Raw genomic sequence first — 19,592 nt, 5'->3', positions numbered from 1 at the left:
TGCCTCTACCGCTCCTCCTCCTGACTCTGGAATCAAAAGAGGACGGTGGTGCAGCGTGAAGCAGCCGGCGCTCCCCCCCCGGTCCGGAGGCTATCACGTCGTCTCGGGTGCGCGCGGGGCCGGTCCACTTCTGGGACGTGCGGGTGCCCGTCGGGCTGATGAGCGCGTGGCCCCGGACAGGGCGGCGGGATGCGTCTCGGTTCTGCGCGGGGCAAGCTGACCACAGGTCCTTCCAGGAGAAACTCGAGAGCAGAGAGAGAGGTTAGGAAAGAGGAACGGGTCTCACCCTGGGCCAGGGCCCGAGCTCCGAAGCGGCTCTCCCCCCCTTTCCAGCTCCCAGGGACCGGGGACACGTGAAGTGGGAGTCGGAGCTCCGGATGAAAAGTTGAGACCAAGAGTCAATGGGAGCCGGAGCCCCGCGGATCGCGGCTCCGCGGTCCGCGGCTGCAACGGGCGGGCCCCGCAGGCCTGGTCCGTTGCGGGCCTTACACCTCCCCCCAGCCGGGGGGAGAAAAGGAGATGGGATCTTGGCCCGGAACCAAAAGATCCAGCTCGGATGAGATGAAGTGGAGAAGAGCCAGAAAAAAGGAGCAACCGAGGGATTTGAGTCCTCCGCGCGCTGCGGTGACGTCATCGGTGCCTCGTTTGCGATTGGATGCACGCCGCTTGTAGGCGCCGCCCCCCCCCCACGCAAGGCATGCTGGGGGATTGTAGTCCATGGCACGGCGGCCTGTTCAAAGAGGCAGTACCCCCCTTTGAGGCCTGGCTTTTTGGGCTCCGCTGCGTCCGGCCCCCCCAGGTGTCGTAAACCCCCAGGGAGTCTGTTCCCTGGCAGAAACCCTGCTGATTCACTGTTTTGATCTCGGGCCATGCAGCGGGGGTCATAAACTCGAGCCAGGAGGTTAGCAGCAGGGGTTATAAACTCTGACTTCAGGAAGAAGGGCCAAAGTCTGGCTTCACTGGTCTTCATAATCCTGAAATTGTTCATATACATTTATAACAGTCCACATGATCACTGGGTGTGGTCCAACATTTGTAAAATGATATTAAAAGTATCTTGCATAATTTGAAAAAAAACGAGAAATTTCAAGAAAAGATCCTGAAGAAATATATTTAACATAATTAGAGTCTAAACTAAGTGCATATTTCCTTTAAAATCAACTAATCTGATATTGGATTAGATAACAATAGTAAAAAAAATAGAAAAAAATATTTTTGCACCGTTTTTGTTATTTTGAGCGTGCGGCCCGCGAGAAAAATATTGGTCAAATCCGGCCCGCCAAGCAAAATGAGTTTGACACCCCTGGGCTACATCCACTGCACTGTAAAGAGTGATTTATTTATGTTTTTCTCCAACTAGATTACTCTCACCACAATCGGTTACGGTGATAAAGTTCCTAAAACCTGGAACGGGCGCCTGCTGGCTGCGACATTCAGCATGATAGGTGTGGCATTCTTCGCTCTTCCCGCTGTGAGTATGTTTCCCAGAGGAGAGTGGACTGAACTCGTACTTGAGTTGCTAATGAAGACGATGGTTGATTTTTCCCTGATGTGATGCTGCTACTCAGGATTTTCCCCACGTCCAGTTCTTTCACAAGCACTTCCTTCGATGTTCTTTGAAATTCTGCCTGAAGCTTCATTTACATATTTATATTTAGCATGGTTGTGTATTTCTTTCAAGTGCTTCTAATGAATGTTGCTACATTACTTAGAAAGGTCACAGCTCAACTCCATGGCTTCTTTTCAAGGAGCATTTTAGTGTTTATTTACTCACTGTTGTTGTTTTTTTACTATGATGCACTGTTATGTAAACCTTCACTGGTTTTGGCCAAATCAGGCTCCCGTTTTCACCACTCTGAACTGGTCCAGCCCCAAACAGCTGACATACTAATGTATTAACTAAATAATAAGCAGGTAGGTTTTTTTGTTTTAAAAGGAGGATGATGAGAACTGGACTTATGCAGATCACCAGAAACATCAGCTATATTAGCAAAGGAATGATCGATAGATAGAAACTTTATTCATCCCAAGGGAAATTCATGTACTCAGCAGCTACATAAAAGAAAAGGCCAATGTAGCATCAAATAAACAGACAAAAGCAGGTTAGTAAAGGATTCAGGAATTACAGCTTAAAAAAGAAATGTGATATTAGCGGGGTAGTGCAGTGGCATGAATGTGATGATCCAACCTGTCCACAATTTCAAGAGCTGCACAGTATTATGGTCAGGGGGACAAAATAGTTCTTCCGTCTGTTTGTGGAGCAGGTCAGAGACCACAGCCTGTTGCTGGACATGCTCCTCAGTCCGGTGGACTGGGTGCCGTGTGTTGTCCAGGGTGGACAGTTTTTTCTAGGGTCCATCCGAGTCCTCGATGTAAACAGGCTGGAAATGGGGTCTCTTCCTTCTGAAGTCCACCCCCATCTCCTTAGTCTTGGTTAGACCTGCACCATCCATCCACAGTAGACTTTATTTAAACGAGCATCAGCAAACAGTGGCAAGAAAAACTCCCCTTTCGGAGTGAAGAAACCTGGACCAGGACCAGGATCTTAAGGGGGACCCTCCCCTCCTGCTGAAGACCAGCCGGTAGATCAGGAAAAGAGAGATGAGAGAGAAAGAATGAAGAACAGAGAGGAGAGAGACACAATGGTTAGTTGGTGCACTACAGGGATGTTTATATAAAACAGATTTAGACAGCAGATACTGAGGTAGAGGGGGGGACTGCAGGTCAGGGTGCAGCTCCTGAGGCTCTGGCCTGCAAACATGCACAGAAGAGAAAAGGAGGGGGCAGACCAGCACAACAAACTACAAAAACAATGCACCACAATTATGGTGATGAGATACTTCTAATTAATAACTGAGGATTAAGCTGAAAGAGAAGAAAAGCACAGTAGAGGGATGATGTGCACCACTCAGTGGATCATGTTGGTGCCCCCTCTGAAGCGTAGCTCTATAGCAGCATATCTGCCTGCTCGAACAATAAGCGATGACAACACTTTGAATTCTGGGCTCGACTGAGTTTTTCATGGCAACAAATCCATATAAGATTCCTATACCAAGTAAGGGTTCAGCAAAATCATCAAAAAACTGTATTTGCTTCAGTATATACCATCTACATCCAAAAAGACCTGCTGTTGGTGCACATAATCAGCTGTACAGCAGCGCGATGCCACCAAAAATAGCACGGACAGGCCTCTGTCTCGTCCAACATGCCGGCATGAATCAGTCAAGCCAGTGGTTTGTCTGACAAGCATCCTCTCGCCCCACAAATACACAAATACACCCCCATGTAGCTGCATATCTGCTGATTCCTGAACCTCATCCAACCAGGAGCACCAGCAGGTTGATCAGAAGGTTTTAACTTTTATCTTAATAAGAGTGAGATTCTCTTTGCAGCCATTGATGCCCTGGACTGCTAATATCAGTAAAAATATCAGTTTCAATTTCCTTTGAAGGAATACTTGGTTGATTACTTTTAGGAGGCGTCATCTTGGGGGACCTGCTGACTTAAAAGTTGTAAAATCTTCTTATTGCTGCTTTAGGATATTTTTCCATACAGTTTTATACAGTTATTTCAAACTTATCTTTTTATGATTTTAATGAAACATTAATCCAGCCTGGTTCTTTTTTTCCTTTTTTTTCTCTTCACACTGAATTAATGAAAGTGTTTTAACGTTGTATATGGTTTAATACAGTTTTATACGGGTTTATGCAGTTTTATACAGTTTAATACGGTTTTATACAGTTTTTACACGATTTTTACATGTTTATACAGTTTTATACGGTTTTATACAGTATTTATACGGTTCATACAGTTTTATAAGGTTTATACAGTTTTATACGTTTTTATACAGTATTGATATGGTTTATGCAGTTTAATACAGTTTTATACGGGTTTATGTAGTTTTATACAGTTTAATACAGTTTTATACAGTTGTGTACGGTTTATACGGTTTTATACAGTTTTTATACGATTTTTACATGTTTATACAGTTTTATAAGGTTTATACAGTTTTATACGTTTTTATACAGTATTTATATGGTTTATGCAGTTTTATACGGGTTTATAAAGTTTTATACGGCTTTTATACAGTTGTGTAGGGTTTATACAGTTTTTATAGGGTGTTTACATGTAGTTTTATACGGGCGTATAACATTTTTTTACGGTTTAATAAAGTTTATACGGTTTTATACAGTTGTATACGGTTTATACAGTTTTTATAGGGTTTTTACATGTTTATACGGTTTTATACTGTTTTATACAGTTTTATACAGTTTTATACAGTTGTGTACGGTTTATACAGGGTTTTTACATGTTTATACAGTTTTATACAGTTTATACAGGTTTATACGGGTTTATACGGTTTATCCTGTATTTAATTTACAGTTGATAGCATACGTATGAGGGACCTCATAGTTCCTGTTAAAGGAGATCTTTTCCTTTCTCTAACAGAGTAAACATGGACTTTATGTCCTCTCTTTGTCGTTTTAGGGTATCCTAGGTTCAGGCTTTGCCCTCAAAGTTCAAGAGCAGCACAGACAGAAGCATTTTGAAAAGAGACGTAACCCTGCAGCCGGCCTCATCCAGGTATTGGTTCAGAAAATAAAAAAAGGATGTGTATTAAATAAATTCAGCTTTGTAGTTTTGGTGAATGGCTAACAGATTCGTGTTGTCCTCCCACAGTCTACTTGGAGGTTTTATGCTACCAACCTTTCCCGCACAGACCTGCAGTGCACTTGGGATTTTTACGAGCAGACTGTGGCTATCCCAATGTACAGGCAAGTGATCTAATTGGCTAAATGGTGTTGATTATTTATTCAGGATTTTCAGGAAATACAACTGTTTGTGCGTATCACATTTTGCCATCTTTCATAAAAGTGTAAGCGCAGTAGAAACCTAAACCTTGAGAGGATCAATGTCTTTGGTATTTGAATATCTTTGGCCAGATGAGACGCAGCCATCTGCCAGGAGGAATTTCACCTTCTATTTTAATAACACTGTCTTATCTTGGCAGTTCAGAGGACAAATGTTCCCCTCTGGCCACTTTATGGAATGAACCTCTTATTTAGCTGTCCAGCTCTATGAATCAGCAGATTTTCAATGATGCTTGATTTAACCAAGCAGATTTCTGCAGCTTAAGCTCCTGGAAGTATCGCTGGTGCTGCTGGTCGTCTGTGCTGCTTGAGATCGCTCATGTTCTGTTTCAACCCTGTTGTAATTCGAGGTGACAAGGTGACTCACAGCAGAACAGATAACTGCCAAACTAGATGCAATCATTGTTAAAGCGCTTAACCTTTTCAGGGTTTTAACCTTTTTAAGCTAGTGAAATCATCCCGACAGATCGAAAGAAATGTTCTTTTCTTCTTTACCAGAATTATTCCACCCTTGAACCAGCTGGATCTGCTGAGGAACCTGAAGGGCAAGTCATTCAGGTACACACTGTTTTTGGAGGAGTTGATCATCGTCAGCCACTTAGAGGCCGCAACATAATAATAATAATAATAATAATACATTTAATTTATAATGCACTTTCCATTCGGAGAATCTCAAAGTGCTACAAAAAAAAGAAAAAAAAAATCATTGATCATAGCTAGCGTATGATTTGCTAAAAAGGTGGGTTTTAAGCCCTCTCTTGAAAGAGTCAATTGACTGTGGTTCTCTCAGGTGGGCAGGGAGGGCGTTCCACAGTTTAGGGGCAACAGAGCAGAAGGCCCGGTCTCCCATTGTGACTAGTTTAGTCTTGGTGGGTTTGAGGAGATTGTTCTTGTTTGCTGAACGGGTGCGGGTGGAGGGCTGGGTATGGATCATCTCCTTGAGGTAAGGGGGTGCCATGGATGCATGCATTGGTTGGTTAACAGGGAGATTTTGTATTCTGTCTGGGAGGAGATGGGGAGCCAGTGCAGTGAATGGAGGATGGGAGTGATGTGGTCGTATTTACACTCTCATCAGGATCCTAGCAGCTGTTCTGAATGTATTGGAGCTTTTTAAGGCTCTTGCTTGGGATCCCGATGAGAAGTGCATTGCAGTAGTCGAGCCTGGAGGAGACGAAGGCGTGGACCAATTGTTCAGCATCTTTCAGGGACAGGATGGGGCGGAGTTTGGCTATGTTTTTGAGATGGAAGAAGGATGTTTGACAGAGGTGTTTGATGAGGGCCTCATAGTTGAGGTGGGGGTCCATTCTAACACCCAGGTTGGTGATGACGGATGACAGTGGGATATCCTGGCCAGAAAAGGTGATGCAGGTGATGGGGGATGACTTAATCTGGTGTGGAAGCCGATGAGCATGGCTTCTGTTTTGCCGCTGTTGAGTTGTAGAAAGTGTTGTTTCATCCACGCCTTGATCTCCTCCAGGCAGATGGTGAGTGTGGATGAGGATAACTCTGCAGAAGATGGGTCCAGTTTTATGTATAGCTGTGTGTCAGCAGCATAGCAGTGTGTAACAGGGGTGATAAATCCCTCATTCACGGGTTATCTATTTCTCAACTCTTGCGGTATTACGTCCAAATCTCGCGGGATGGCCACCTGGTTCACCTGGGCCAATCACCGTTGTAGTTGGCAGTGACGTCACGGGGTCACGTAGGTCGGCGCGACCAACCGAGGTTTAGTATTGAGCCGCTGCAGTTCAGTCTCAGAGAGAGAGCAGTGGGGAAGCTGCATGAGAGACGAGCTACAGGAGCCCCTTACCGTGTCGCAACTGCCGTGCCGAGACCGCGACGCCCGAACGTATGAGTAGTATGCAGCGACGACCGGGTCTTATAGATGGTGAGCTAAAGGAGCCACGGACTGACAAGATTGTCGAATGAGTCGCATCCCTCCTGCCAGGCTGGTAGGGGGCTCTCTGTAGCCCAGTAAAAGACTCTCACCCCACTTGCTCAGCCCCTGCCCACCACACGCACACACATCCTCCCCTATACACTTTACCACCCATTTCCCCTGGACTCAGTTCCCCAACCCAGACGTGGGTTTACATTAAACTGTGGGGGGGCAGCTGGGATCATCTTTTTGGTGTTCATAATGAACCAAGTGTATGGGTTTTTTTTTCTTATTGCTGACTCTGACTTTAATATCTGTTTATAAATCTTGATTACTTGAATGTGCATATGCAAATGATTGAAAGGAAGTTAACTTACCGTAATTCATTAATTGTCTGCCTTTAGCAGATTTGTCGGTTCACTGTATATAATATCACTTTTATTGTTGTGGGTTTTCATTGCACTTTTTGCTATAAAAATACATGGTATCAATAACCAGCAAACTCAGTCTCTCTCTGCTCCCTCCTTTGGTCGTACCTTAGCCTTCTGATCACTAGCCTATTGTTGTATTTTATTGTTACACATTAGCTTTAGCATTAAGTTTGTGTGACATAGATGCTACAAGTGGAAAGCCAAACCGTGTCTGCTGATGACACTGCTGAGGGGAAGCATGTACAGGGTGAAGAGGGTGGGGCCGAGTACAGAGGGTGGGGCCGACATAAACTGAAATTACTGGAATAACTACAAATACAACCAATAAATGATACGGGCTTGTCTGAGCTCCTGTTGAACTCATTTAATAAGAGAAAATATAAACATCAGTGTATGAAAGCACAGGTTATATGAATGTATGTGAGTTCCAGCAATATTTGTACATGATTTTGACTTTACACATTAGTGGAAAAAAAGTTATTCAAATATAGACTTTCAGCTTTAATTTTGGGGTTTTTAAGGACTCAAAAGTAGTAGGACATTTAATTGAAAGGAATTTAAACGGGTAGGTGTGATCCATCACCTCATTATTTCAAGATCAAGGTAAAAGGTTACAGATAAAAAGGTGGTAGCTGTTTCAGCAGAGTTATCAATATGAAGTCCAAGAAGATCTCTAGTAAGTGAAGAAAGCTATTGTTAGTCCAGAAAAGCAATATAAAGATGTCTTCATGAACGTAAATAGAGATGATCTACAGCAAGGTGCAAACCACTAGTAGCAGTCAAGAAGAGGAAAATCACATTAGACTCTCCTAGAAGGGTCTAATGATGTTCTGGTATCAGATTCTTTAGAGAGATGAAACTTCGATTAACTTTTATCAGAATGATGGAATGAGTTTGTGTGTCTGACAGAAGGGTCAGAAGCGCAGGAGCACCTCAGGGGACCGTACTCTCACCACTTGTCTTTTCTCCACACACTTATAGACTTACATTACAACTCCTCAGAGTCCTGCTGTCTCTAAAAATAGTCAGGTTACCCTGCAGGTTGTGGCTTGTGTCAGTGGAGGTAAGGAGGCTCAGAGGACAGGTGGAGCACTTTGCAGCCTGGCGTGGGGAGGTATTACCTCATCTTGGCTCAAATGACTGCAGATTAGGTGCACCAGGAATAAGCTAAATTAAAGCTGCAAGCAGCGATGAACGGGCCCTCTCACCCTTGTGCAGGTTCAGGCTGCAGTGGAAGCTTGTATGAGTTGATGTAGATTCTTCAGGCCTGGACATTTAGCGGATGACACCACCCACGACTCTCTATATCAAACCATTCAAAAGTTATGGCAGAAAGTAGAAACTATCAGATATCGACCAATCAGAAGAAGGGGCAGGGCTAATCAGCACCAATTAAGGTGAAGGAGTCAAAACAGAGTCCGATGACACCACCCACATGTATTTATCACAACCTGTTCAAAAGTTATGGCAGAAAGTAGAAACTATCAAATATCGACAGATCAGAAGAAGGGGCGGGGCTAATTTGCACCAATTATGGTCAAAGACTCAAACCCAAGTCCGATGACACCACCCATGACTCTTTATGTCAAACCATTCAAAGTATATGGCAGAAAGTAGGGACTATCAATCGCACTTTTTGGCGTCTATCGTCGCCACAGTAACGCTTTTGACTGAGAAAAGTAATGCACATATTCGCAGGATCGATACGCATATTTTGATGTTTAACACACCTGGGTGCACGTTACGGTTTGGGCGATGAAGCGGCTGAAGAAATGGCATATATTGTGCCAAAATTACACGATTAATTCAAAATGGCCGACTTCCTGTTCGACTTCGGCCATGGCGCCAAGAGACTTTTCTTTAAGTTGCGACATGATACAGGTGTGTACCGATTTTCGTGCATGTACGTCAAACCGTATTGTGGGGCTTGAGGCACAAAGTTTTCTAGGGGGCGCTGTTGAGCCATTAGGCCACGCCCATTAATACAAACCATTAAATCTAACATTTTTCGCCAGGCCTGGCTTGCATGCAAAATTTGGTGACTTTTGGGGCACGTTTAGGGGGCAAAAAGGCCCTCATTTCGTCAGAAAAATTAAAACGAGGAAAAAAAAATTTCCTACAAATACAATAGGGCCTTCGCACTGTAAGTGCTCGGGGCCTCGGGCCCTTATTATAGTTCCATCCTGGGTGAAGAGGTGGAGATGGTAGAGAACTGATGCCTAGGTGCTCACCTTGGTAGCAGACCAGCCCGGAAATCCACCACCATCTGTAAGACTCGATAGACCAGACGGTACTACTTCAGGGGGTTAAGGTGTCAGTGTTTGCAGCATGATGTTATATATTCCAAAGGTCTTTGGTGGAGAATGCAGACTCCATGTCGGTTAAAAGTGGACTATTTAGGCATGTGTGCTTGACATTGAAATGAATAGCACGGGTCCTATATCGTGTCAATATTATAGACCCGTAAAGAGGAAGCCTATGTGAGCTGAAAATATCCGGCCCATAAAAGATCAATGTAGTCTAAATGGGCAGGCTAAGAACAGGAAGTAAATGTTTAAGTCTCATTGATTTAGCAGGTTCCCACTGACGCATTTAACCAGTTGTACCCCTCCTTAATATTCAGGTAGATCCCACATAGGCAACACAGATAGGACCGTCTGAGAAACTGCAGACAAACTCACCGTGGCCCCATATTTGCTACCTGCTTTTTTTTTGTTTTCTTTAAGATTTTTTGCAGCTGGCCTTTATTCAAGGGGTAGACAGGAAGGAGGTAGAGAGAATGGGTACGGCATGCGGCAAAGGGCCGCAGGGCGGGACTCGAACCTGCGACCGCTGCAGGAGGACTGTAGCTTCAATACATGGGCCGCTTGCTTTAACGACTGTGCCACCCAGCGGCCCTTGCTACCCACTTTTAACCTGTATAGAGCCTAACTATGGGCTGGGTATTAACCCTTTAAAGCAGCACTATGTAACTTTTCCACCTTAATATCATATTTCCAGAGTCATTGTGATGGTACATCAACTTCCAACAGGTTTAATGAACCTCTGTCATGGTCTGAGGGGTCTGTATCGCCTTCACTGGCACTATGTAACTTTGAGGAGCATGGTAGGAACCCTGCCACACTAAAAAACTACACATTTTTACGGCTTTGACCGGCATACGTCACTTCCCCCTCCTTCCCAATTCGTAGTCGAGACGAAAATGGGCGGGGCGTGGAGCGCAGAGCTCAGCAGAAGCTGGTGTCATGGCAGAAGCAGCGAAAAAACCGAAGAAAATAAAAGTTTTATTGGCGGAGGCGAATAATACAAAACATGTACTGTATGTTGTACTATTATACTAATTTATTGAAACACATGGCGAGTCAAACATTTACCAAAGCAGCTGCCAAACACTCCTAAACAAGGTAGCCTAAGACGTGGGTTCTGCAGAACTGTAGCAGTAAATCCTTACTAAAGAGTGGAGCTCCGACGAGGAGCTCCACTCTTTAGTAGGGATTTCATATGGATCAAAACCGTTAATAATCATTATTTTCTCCATATACCGCTCCCTGGCTTCCTTGTTTAAGGTATCCCGGTAAATTCCAGTTCCTTTCCAGCAGTTTAACATCTTTTTTTTTGCGTTCCGTCTGTTCACTTGGTGAAACAGAAAAGTAGTTTTGAAAGTCCGTCCCGTCTTCTCTCAAAACAAATGCACGCAACGGGACAGGATCTTTCCGGCAGTACGCGCTGGTGCTCATGGGAAATGTAGATTTCTTTCTAGTAAAGCACTACCGCTTTTGTCCAAAGGAGCCGCCAAACTCAACAAAAGCTGAAAGTTACATTGTGCTGCAAATTATTATTATCTTTTTTATTTTAAGTGTTTATTACTGGCCTATATTACATTTTTTTTCTTTAAGTTTTCTTATTAATAATTTTGTATCTCTGAATACATTATACTCACCAGAGTTTTCCTGATGTCTCCTACCACATGTTTGCTGATGATATTCAGCTTTACTGCTCTTTCAAGCCTACTGAGCTCCACAGGCTAAATTCCCTAGTTCATTGCTTGGTGGAGATAAAACAATGGCTAAGTGTGAACACCTTGCAGCTAAACGTAGACAAAACAGAAACCCTGGTTATTGCCCCTGATGCCTCCATTCCTGGGATTAACCAGTATTTGGGTGACTTGGGCCAGTCTGTTAAACCGAGCCTAAGAAACCTGGGTGTTGTGTTTGACAAAGACATGTCATTAGTGCAACACTGCAAACAGCTGACAAGGAATTGCTTTTTTCATCTGAGGAATATTTCGAAACTCAGGAAAATGTTGTCGCAAAAGGATTTGGAGCTGGTCATTCACGCATTTGTGTCCTCGCGTTTGGACTACTGTAACAGTTTGTTCTCTTGTCTAAACAAGAAGGAGCTGTCTCGCCTGCAGCTAGTGCAGAATTCCGCAGCAAGAATTCTGGCCCGCGCTAATAGGAGGTCACACATAACCCCTATTCTCAAAGATCTTCATTGGCTGCCAGTTTCCTCTAGGGTAAATTTTAAAATTCTGGTTTTAACTTTCAGAGCTTTGCATGGTCAGGCTCCACCTTACATCAGCGATCTGATCCAGCCCTACACCCCAGCTCGGGCTCTGAGGTCTGTGGATCAGAATCTGCTGATGGTTCCTCGTACTCGCTTCCGGACCAGAGGAGACCGATCCTTCCAGGCCGTTGCTCCCAGGCTTTGGAACGATCTTCCAGTCTCTCTGCATTCCATGGAGTCTGTTGACTCCTTCAAAAGGCAACTAAAGACCTTTTTATTTGTGCAGGCTTTTGCCTAATTATCTTGGGGCTGTTATGATTGTAAATGTGTTGTCTTGGCCTTTTTAATCTTAAATTTGTATGTATCCCTTAACTGTGTTTTTATTTTAACTGTGAAGCGCTCTGTGACCATGGTCTGTGAAGGGCGCTGTACAAATAAAGTTTACTTACTTACTTACTTACTTACATTGGGCAATTTAATTAGCAAAGAAATCTCTTAATTATATCAATTTTGTTTTTGTAGTATTATTTTGATTATGGGGCTGGTGCAGGGCAAATGGGCCACAGTCTCTTCCACAAACTGATAGAGATGACTGGCTAATGGGCCCTGGTCTACCGTGGACCCAGAAACCCACAGAAATAACCAAATACAATCACTATTTACTAGGGGTGTAACAATATATCGTGCCACGAAATTTCGCGATACAAAAACGTCACAATACGTGTCGTGGAGGTGACAAAGTGTATCACGATATTGGGTTATATTGTGTTGACTAGAAACGCGCATCCGACCGCGACCGCGGCCGCATCTCGACCCGCGGACCAAAATCTTCCTCCGCTCAGAAGAAACTAGTCCCATTTTGTGGTCCCGTTTTGAGCTCTGAACTTTTACTAATGTAAGGCTGGTGTAGAGTTAAGCCTTACCTTATTAAATTAAACCTTTTTCGGGTCGTGAGTAGGATAAACACGGGGACATCTTCTGCTGAGTTCCAGTGTACTTTAATGTCCGCTCAACAGCGTAGGATTTTAGAACATCAACACAGCACCAAGTGCCGTACTGTGGCGTATCACTCCGCCCAATCTAAAACATATTAACAACTACAGATAAACTGACTAGTGTCATTATAGTCCCTGATTTACATCAGAATATAAAGAATATATTATAAAATAATGAACCCTGAATTACCAAAATAAACTTCTTAACAAAAATAAATCTCCTCTTACACTTATAAGGTGAGCATGAATCAATCTTTTGTATGATGTAAAATTGTATGTATTTATTTACTTTTATTTATTTATTTAATTTTAGTTGTTAAATTAGAAAGAAAAAAGTCAAATCATACATGAGAGAAACTATTCAGTTTGTGGCAAAATATTTGTACTTGTATGAAACTGAAGATGCATAATGCAAACCTGACATTTACTTTTAGTTCAGTTTGTGGAAAATGGTTGTCCTGGCTTTCTCTTTAAAACTTAAACAGTTATAAAACATTACAAACTGTAACAATAGGGCAAACGCACAGTATTGTTTTGTATTTTGTGTCTTTCAAATAAAAGACAATTTTTTCCAGTCATATGTTCCTCATTCAAGGTTGTTAAAAGAAATACTGCTATAATATCGTATCATATCGTTATCGTGACCTCAATATCGTATATCGTACCGTATCGTGAGATTAGTATATCGTTACACCCGTACTATTTACAAGGGAAGTTTGTCCCAAGAGCTAGTTTCAGATACCAAGAGTCAGAACGGCAGGGTCCATGCATTTGGCCGCCGCATCACAACCAACTCACATGGCCCTCCCACGGTTTGAGGGACCATGAGTGAGTGAAGTCTCGTTGGAGTAAACCCAACCAGGTTCCATGGGTGGAAGCCGAGCTCAATCGTGAAAAGGTCCCTCCCCAAAGCCTTCTTCGTGGTTGCAATGGGTTTCCTCCACAGCGTGCCTGCCTGGACTCCTCCTTAGAGAGAGAGAGTGAGGTAAGAACTAATGTCAGGTGGGATGAACTACGCTGCTCCTCTACACTGAAAGGAACCAGCTGAGGTGGTTCAGATATCAGAATCAAAATCAGAATCAAGTTTATTAGGTCAGCTTATAAAAACTGTTTTTGACTTCAGATACACCGGCGGCGACACAATGATATTGTACGCCTGTTCTCCCCCCCTCTTATCCCACTGGGATAGGAGGGGGGGAGGAGAAAAAAATACATCTTAACACTGAGTATATACACAGTATTAAGGTGCAAAAAAAACCACCTCAGCAGCACACAGATCAACAGACATCAAAAACATACACAAACAAAACATCATAGCTTATGGGTATGCAAACCCGACGTCCGTGTGAGGGGGGCTGATAAGAGGGGAGCCGGCCAAGGCGTTGAAGATGTGTGGTTATCAGTGAGTGTGTGTGTGCGGTAAGTCCGGAAACCTTCGCCCAGAGCTGCTTAGCCAATGTCCTTGATGTTATCAGGCGGCTCGTACAGTTCTGAAAACAGGGTCCGCAGGTGTTCGTGGGAGAGGGGAGGGCTAGTGGGAGCAGAGTCATCTTGTTTACATATCAGGTTACGATGCCTCCTGGACGGCTCCACGGTGAAGTGTTTCGGTCATGTCCGACCAGGAAGAGGCCTGGGGTAGAACCAGGACGAGCTGGAGAGATAATACCAGTCTGCTGGATTGGGAATTCCTTGGTATCCCCCCCTGAAGGGCTAGAGGACGTATAGATGGAGTGATTGTGCTTATTAAGTACTTTCCTTTCGTTTTACACTACGTGGGTGATTTGGATGATTTCAGTGGCACATTTTTTTCCCCCCTTCATCCCTTTTCCATCCTCAGTTTGAAATGACCTTTTTGCCTTTTGTTTTCTTCACAGAAAGGAGTCTCAGACAGAAACCTCCCCCAGGTCTGTGAGCCGATCATACATTTTTATTTCTTCTCATCTTCCTTTGGCCTCTTCAATTATTCTGCTCTTAGCTGCTGCTGGAATACTCTTCTTGGGGGAGTGTGTCTTACTGTTTGTGTGTGTGTTACTGTGTTCGTGTGTGTGTGTGTGTGTGTGTGTGTGTGTGTGTGTGTGTGTGTGTGTGTGTGTGTGTGTGTGTGTGTGTGTGTGTGTGTGTGTGTGTGTGTGTGTGTGTGTGTGTGTGTGTGTGTGTGTGTGTGTGTGTGTGTGTTAGGAATGGGTGATATTTTACCGTTCACGATAAACCGTCAAAAAAATTCCCCACGGTAAGAATTTGTCATCTCATGGTAAAAACGATAAATTCCCATTGATGATGTTTTTGTGTAAAGATGATTTATGGTTCTGCGTTAAATCAACGCACAACGTACGTGAAGGAAGGAAGAAAGGAAGGAAGGAAGGAAGGAAGGAAGGAAGGAAGGAAGGAAGGAAGGAAGGAAGGAAGGAAGGAAGGAAGGAAGGAAGGAAGGAAGGAAGGAAGGAAGGAAGGAAGGAAGGAAGGAAGGAAGGAAGGAAGGAAAATTCCCGTTGATACGTGTTTGTGTAACAAACATGGAGGATCTGAGTCATTCCAGTTTTGCAGGTGTAACTCATTTAATTGTTTTTTATTAATTCAATTTAATTGGTGTAGTTTAGTAGTATTTAGTATCTTTTAGAGCAGTGATTTGGCTCCAAAGACTGAATGTGGTGATAGATTTATAGTTACAAAGATGGAGTTGAATTGATATTTTTTTATCGTCATTTTTATCGTTATTGGGATAAATTCCAGAAATTATCGTGATACATTTTTTAGTCCATACCGCCCATCCCTAGTGTGTGTTACTGTGTTCGTGTGTGTCCGTGTGTGTGTGTTCGTGTGTGTCCGTGTGTGTGTGTGTGTGTGTGTGTGTGTGTGTGTGTGTGTGTGTGTGTGTGTGTGTGTGTGTGTGTGTGTGTGTGTGTGTGTGTGTGTGTGTGTGTGTGTGTGCGGGACATGGACGTGGCTGTGTGATAAGCGCCTCCTTCAAGAACGGTCACGATGCATTCGCTCACACGCTCAAAGATCAGCTCCGTTTGGCCTCAATCCCAACCGGTAGTTTTATTACATTTTTCACCAATAAGCTGTTCTTTGATTCTGGCTTTAAGCATCACCTCAAGAAACTTTCATTTGGGAAACTTCCAAAGCCTTGCTTGATTCTTACCACACTGTTTCTGACAAAGAAAACATGTGTAATTATTGACAATGTAGTAACACTTTATTCAGCTTACACTATGATCAGTTATATAACTATTTATATTAAACTTTTATGTGAATATAGCTCATAAAGCAACCATTAAATGGCAAAATAACACAAATCTGAAGATAGGTATTGATGACAAATCAGTAAAACAGAATAACTATCAACTATAGTTACAATAAAGTGTTACTGACATCACAATATGGCACATAATCCTGGTATTATGATTGTATCCACTGCTATTTTATCTTTTTGTGTCTCCTCTACTGCCCACCACTCCAGTAATGAAAATGCACACAAAGACAGACTTTGTGGGTGCTGTCCGAGAAATCTTAGGTATCGTTGCTGCACAGATACTAACAACTGCACTGCAAGTTTGTGTGTTTCTGTTTTTCTATTTTTCTTTAAACGGAAGTAAAGCCAGAGGAATCGGAGACTAAGATTCTTCTCATCAAGGTCTAGTTCAGGGGTCGGCAACCCGCGGCTCCAGAGCCGCATGCAGGTCTTTAGCGCCGCCCTAGTGGCTCCCTGGAGCTTTTTCAAAAATGTTTTTTTCCTTTTTTTCTTTTTTTTTCCTTTTTTTCTTCTTTTTTTTCCTCTTTTTTACTTTTTTTCTCTTTTTTTTCTTCTTTCTTCTTTTTTCTTTTCTCAACATTTCGACTTTTTTCTCGAAATGTTGACTTTTTTCTCAACATTTCGACTTTTTTCTGTAGATTTGGACTTTTTTCTCGAAATTTTGACTTTTTTCTCAACATTTCGACTTTTTTCTTGAAATTTTGACTTTTTTCTCGACATTTCAACTTTTTTCTCAACATTTGACTTTTTTCTCGACATTTCCACTTTTTTCTCGACATTTCCACTTTTTTTCTCGAGTGCATAATGAAAAAAAAAAAATCTTCCCCCAGTGATAACTAATATAGAAACATGCAGCATGTGTTGTCTTCATTTTAAGGCTGATACGAGACTTTTCATTTTTTGCGGCTCCAGACATATTTGTTTTTTGTGTTTTTTGTTCAATATGGCTCTTTCTACATTTTGGGTTGCCGACCCCTGGTCTAGTTGATAAAGCTGAGCTCTGCCAATGATGTGAACCAGAGAGTTTGTACGACTGAAATAAAGACAGGAGCTACTCTGCTGACCACCTTTAGAGAAGATTCAGATAATTGCCTTCGTTTAGAGTCCTGTCACTGTTGATTTATGGTTTCTGTCAAGTAAATGTCTTTATGCAGTTAATTTGCTTGCTGCCTTTTTAATTTATTTTCTTCTATTTTTTGCCAAATCAGCCGTTATAAAATGTTGTCCAGCAGGCAGAGAGCATTCTGCTGAGCACCTTACAATCCTTAAGTGTCTGGCGGAGCGTACAATATGAGGGGTGAATTCTTTTTGCATGATTTTTGTTCATTTTTCTGCGATAGTGAGATCACTGCTCTTCCTTTCGAGACGCACAGTGCCACTTTGCTTCACGTGCATGTGTGCTTGTAGTTTCCTGCTGCTTGCCTGACCCACTGAATGCTCTACTATGCTCGTATGTGGACATGGCTCCTTCTGCTGTAGGACATTGCTCTTTTTGCGTTTCTACTGAGGTAAGATTGATATCACATCATGTTTTTGCAAAAATTAGGGTAAACTGTTCTTAAAGGTATTATCCATGATTTTAGAGAGCTAGCAAGATTTGAAAGTGGCACCTCCTGTAAGCCACGCCCCCTCCTCCCCCTCCCGTCAGCGCTCCGTCCAAAGCCACGCCCCCACAAACTTTGGGGAACGCGCATTTGCAGGAGTCCAGTTTTCCAGGACATTTTGGACAACACATTTTCAACAAAACTACCCCATGTCTCATTCACCTGTAAGCGAGGCCGGTTTTAGGGGGGGCAGGGGTGGGCTGTGCCCACCCAAACGTGCATCCTGCCCACCGGCGTCTCCATCCCGGCGAGAGTGGAGAGCAGAGAGTGGAGAGCAGCTGGCGGTGCGCTGCAGGGTCTAGAGCCACGGCTACGTATGCTACGCTACGGCGTAGCCCTACGGCGTAGCCCTACGGCGTAGCCCTACGGCGTAGCCCTACGGTGTAGCCCTACGGCGTAGCCCTACGGCGTAGCCCTACGGCGTAGCCCTACGGCGTAGCCCTACGGCGTAGCCCTACGGTGTAGCCCTACGGCGTAGCTGTGGCAACAGAGCCTGCACGGCACTGCAGCGCTCCGCCAGCCGCACCAGCGCTCTCCGCTCTCGCCGGGATGGAGACGCCTACATCCTCACGGACCTCCATAATGCTTCCGAGCCGGAGCTGCTGCGGAGCTTCATTGTGGCTGCTCGTATCCCCGCGGGCTGCTGCTGCTGGGCGGAGAGTCCTGCAGCAGCAGCCCAGACCGACGGCTCTGCTCCCCGCTCTCACACACAGCGGGACCGAGCCGCTCTGGAAATAACTACATAATAACTACATACTGGGGGTCCGTGGCAGATGGGAGGGAGGGGGGTTACACTGGAACACTGTGAGCCGTGGAGGACCCGTGGGAAGTGGACACGTCGGGCTGGAAGCGAGTGTGCGCATGGGACAGGGGGGGGTGGTGAAGGCATCTGATTGGTTCTTTCCCCCCCTGCCAAGCCTCTGGTCCTGGACCAATCCGTTTCATTCGGACCGAATGAAACGGATTGGTTAGAGTTTTTACATGATTTAAGCTGGGAGAGGGAGGAGGGGGCATGGCTTAGAGAAGGTGCCACTTTCAAATCTTGCTAGCTCTCCAAAATCATGGATAATACCTTTAATAGTGACTTACTTCATTCTGATTATGTAAGGAAATAATGAAAAGAGTTTACAGTGGTTACATTTCCCTTTTTGTTTCTTGCTATCTGTAGTCGGAAGGCCAGTCTGAAGGACAAGGTGTTCCCCAGTCCTTCCAAGGCTCCTGTGGCCAAGGTGAAGGTCCACTCCCCGGGGCCGGAGGACGGGGCCGAGGCAAGTCCCAGCAAGGTCGCCAAGAGCTGGAGCTTCACGGAGAAGAACCGGGGGCCCAAGCACGCCTTCAGGGTCCTGGGCAAACAAAACTCAGAGGGTGAGAAAAGTGTGTACGGTACAGAAATCAAGTAAATGGCACAAGGACAGATCAGATGGATGCAAAATCAAACCTTTTGACTGCTTTTGAGTTAAAACTCTAGCTCAGACAGTTAAGCATAGTAAATTCAGTTATCGAGTTGCTATCCTTGTAACTAATATTTCTGTCGGAAGGCCTCAGAGATATTTTTCAAACCGTAAAAACTCCCCGTTTGGTAAGTATGGTACGGCTCAGAAACAATTAGCTTAGCTAAGGACAGAACCTGGAAGTGGGGGCCTGCGGCTCATCATGTCCCTTTAGCAGATTAAACAGACTAAAAGTAGGGAACGCGATTCAACATATCTTCTAAACTAGAAAATGTTTTTGTCACATTCAGTGAATATCTTCTAACCATTTGCTGGCTGCACATCCAGCAAAGAGAGATCTGTAGCTATTACACACATGAGTAAACTGTAAAACAAAAGATTAAAATGGTCTTTAAAAAAAAAACCTCTGTTGCAAGATCAAAATGCATATATATGTGGCTTTCAGATTTAGCCAAATTTGGTATTAAACATTAATATATTTTCAGACAACTGAAAAGAAAGAAAGAAAGAAAGAAAGAAAGAAAGAAAGAAAGAAAGAAAGAAAGAAAGAAAGAAAGAAAGAAAGAAAGAAAGAAAGAAAGAAAGAAAGAAAGAAAGAAAGA

At 43.7% G+C, this 19,592-nt stretch overlaps 1 protein-coding gene across 1 annotated transcript in view; it reads left to right on the top strand.

Moving 5' to 3' along the window:
* Positions 1-19,592, top strand: part of LOC133456591 (potassium voltage-gated channel subfamily KQT member 2-like) — a 73,469-nt gene that overhangs the window by 36,726 nt on the left and 17,151 nt on the right. The window contains exons 6-12 of the mRNA XM_061735086.1: positions 1,361-1,471; positions 4,489-4,584; positions 4,681-4,775; positions 5,370-5,429; positions 14,557-14,586; positions 16,143-16,196; positions 18,708-18,904. Of these exons, the coding sequence (XP_061591070.1) occupies positions 1,361-1,471; positions 4,489-4,584; positions 4,681-4,775; positions 5,370-5,429; positions 14,557-14,586; positions 16,143-16,196; positions 18,708-18,904 (643 nt within the window). The remainder of the gene's footprint in view (positions 1-1,360; positions 1,472-4,488; positions 4,585-4,680; positions 4,776-5,369; positions 5,430-14,556; positions 14,587-16,142; positions 16,197-18,707; positions 18,905-19,592) is intronic.

This window comes from Cololabis saira, chromosome 12, assembly GCF_033807715.1.
Source record: "Cololabis saira isolate AMF1-May2022 chromosome 12, fColSai1.1, whole genome shotgun sequence".
NCBI lineage: Eukaryota > Metazoa > Chordata > Actinopteri > Beloniformes > Belonidae > Cololabis > Cololabis saira.
This window is presented reverse-complemented; position numbering and strand designations above follow the sequence as displayed.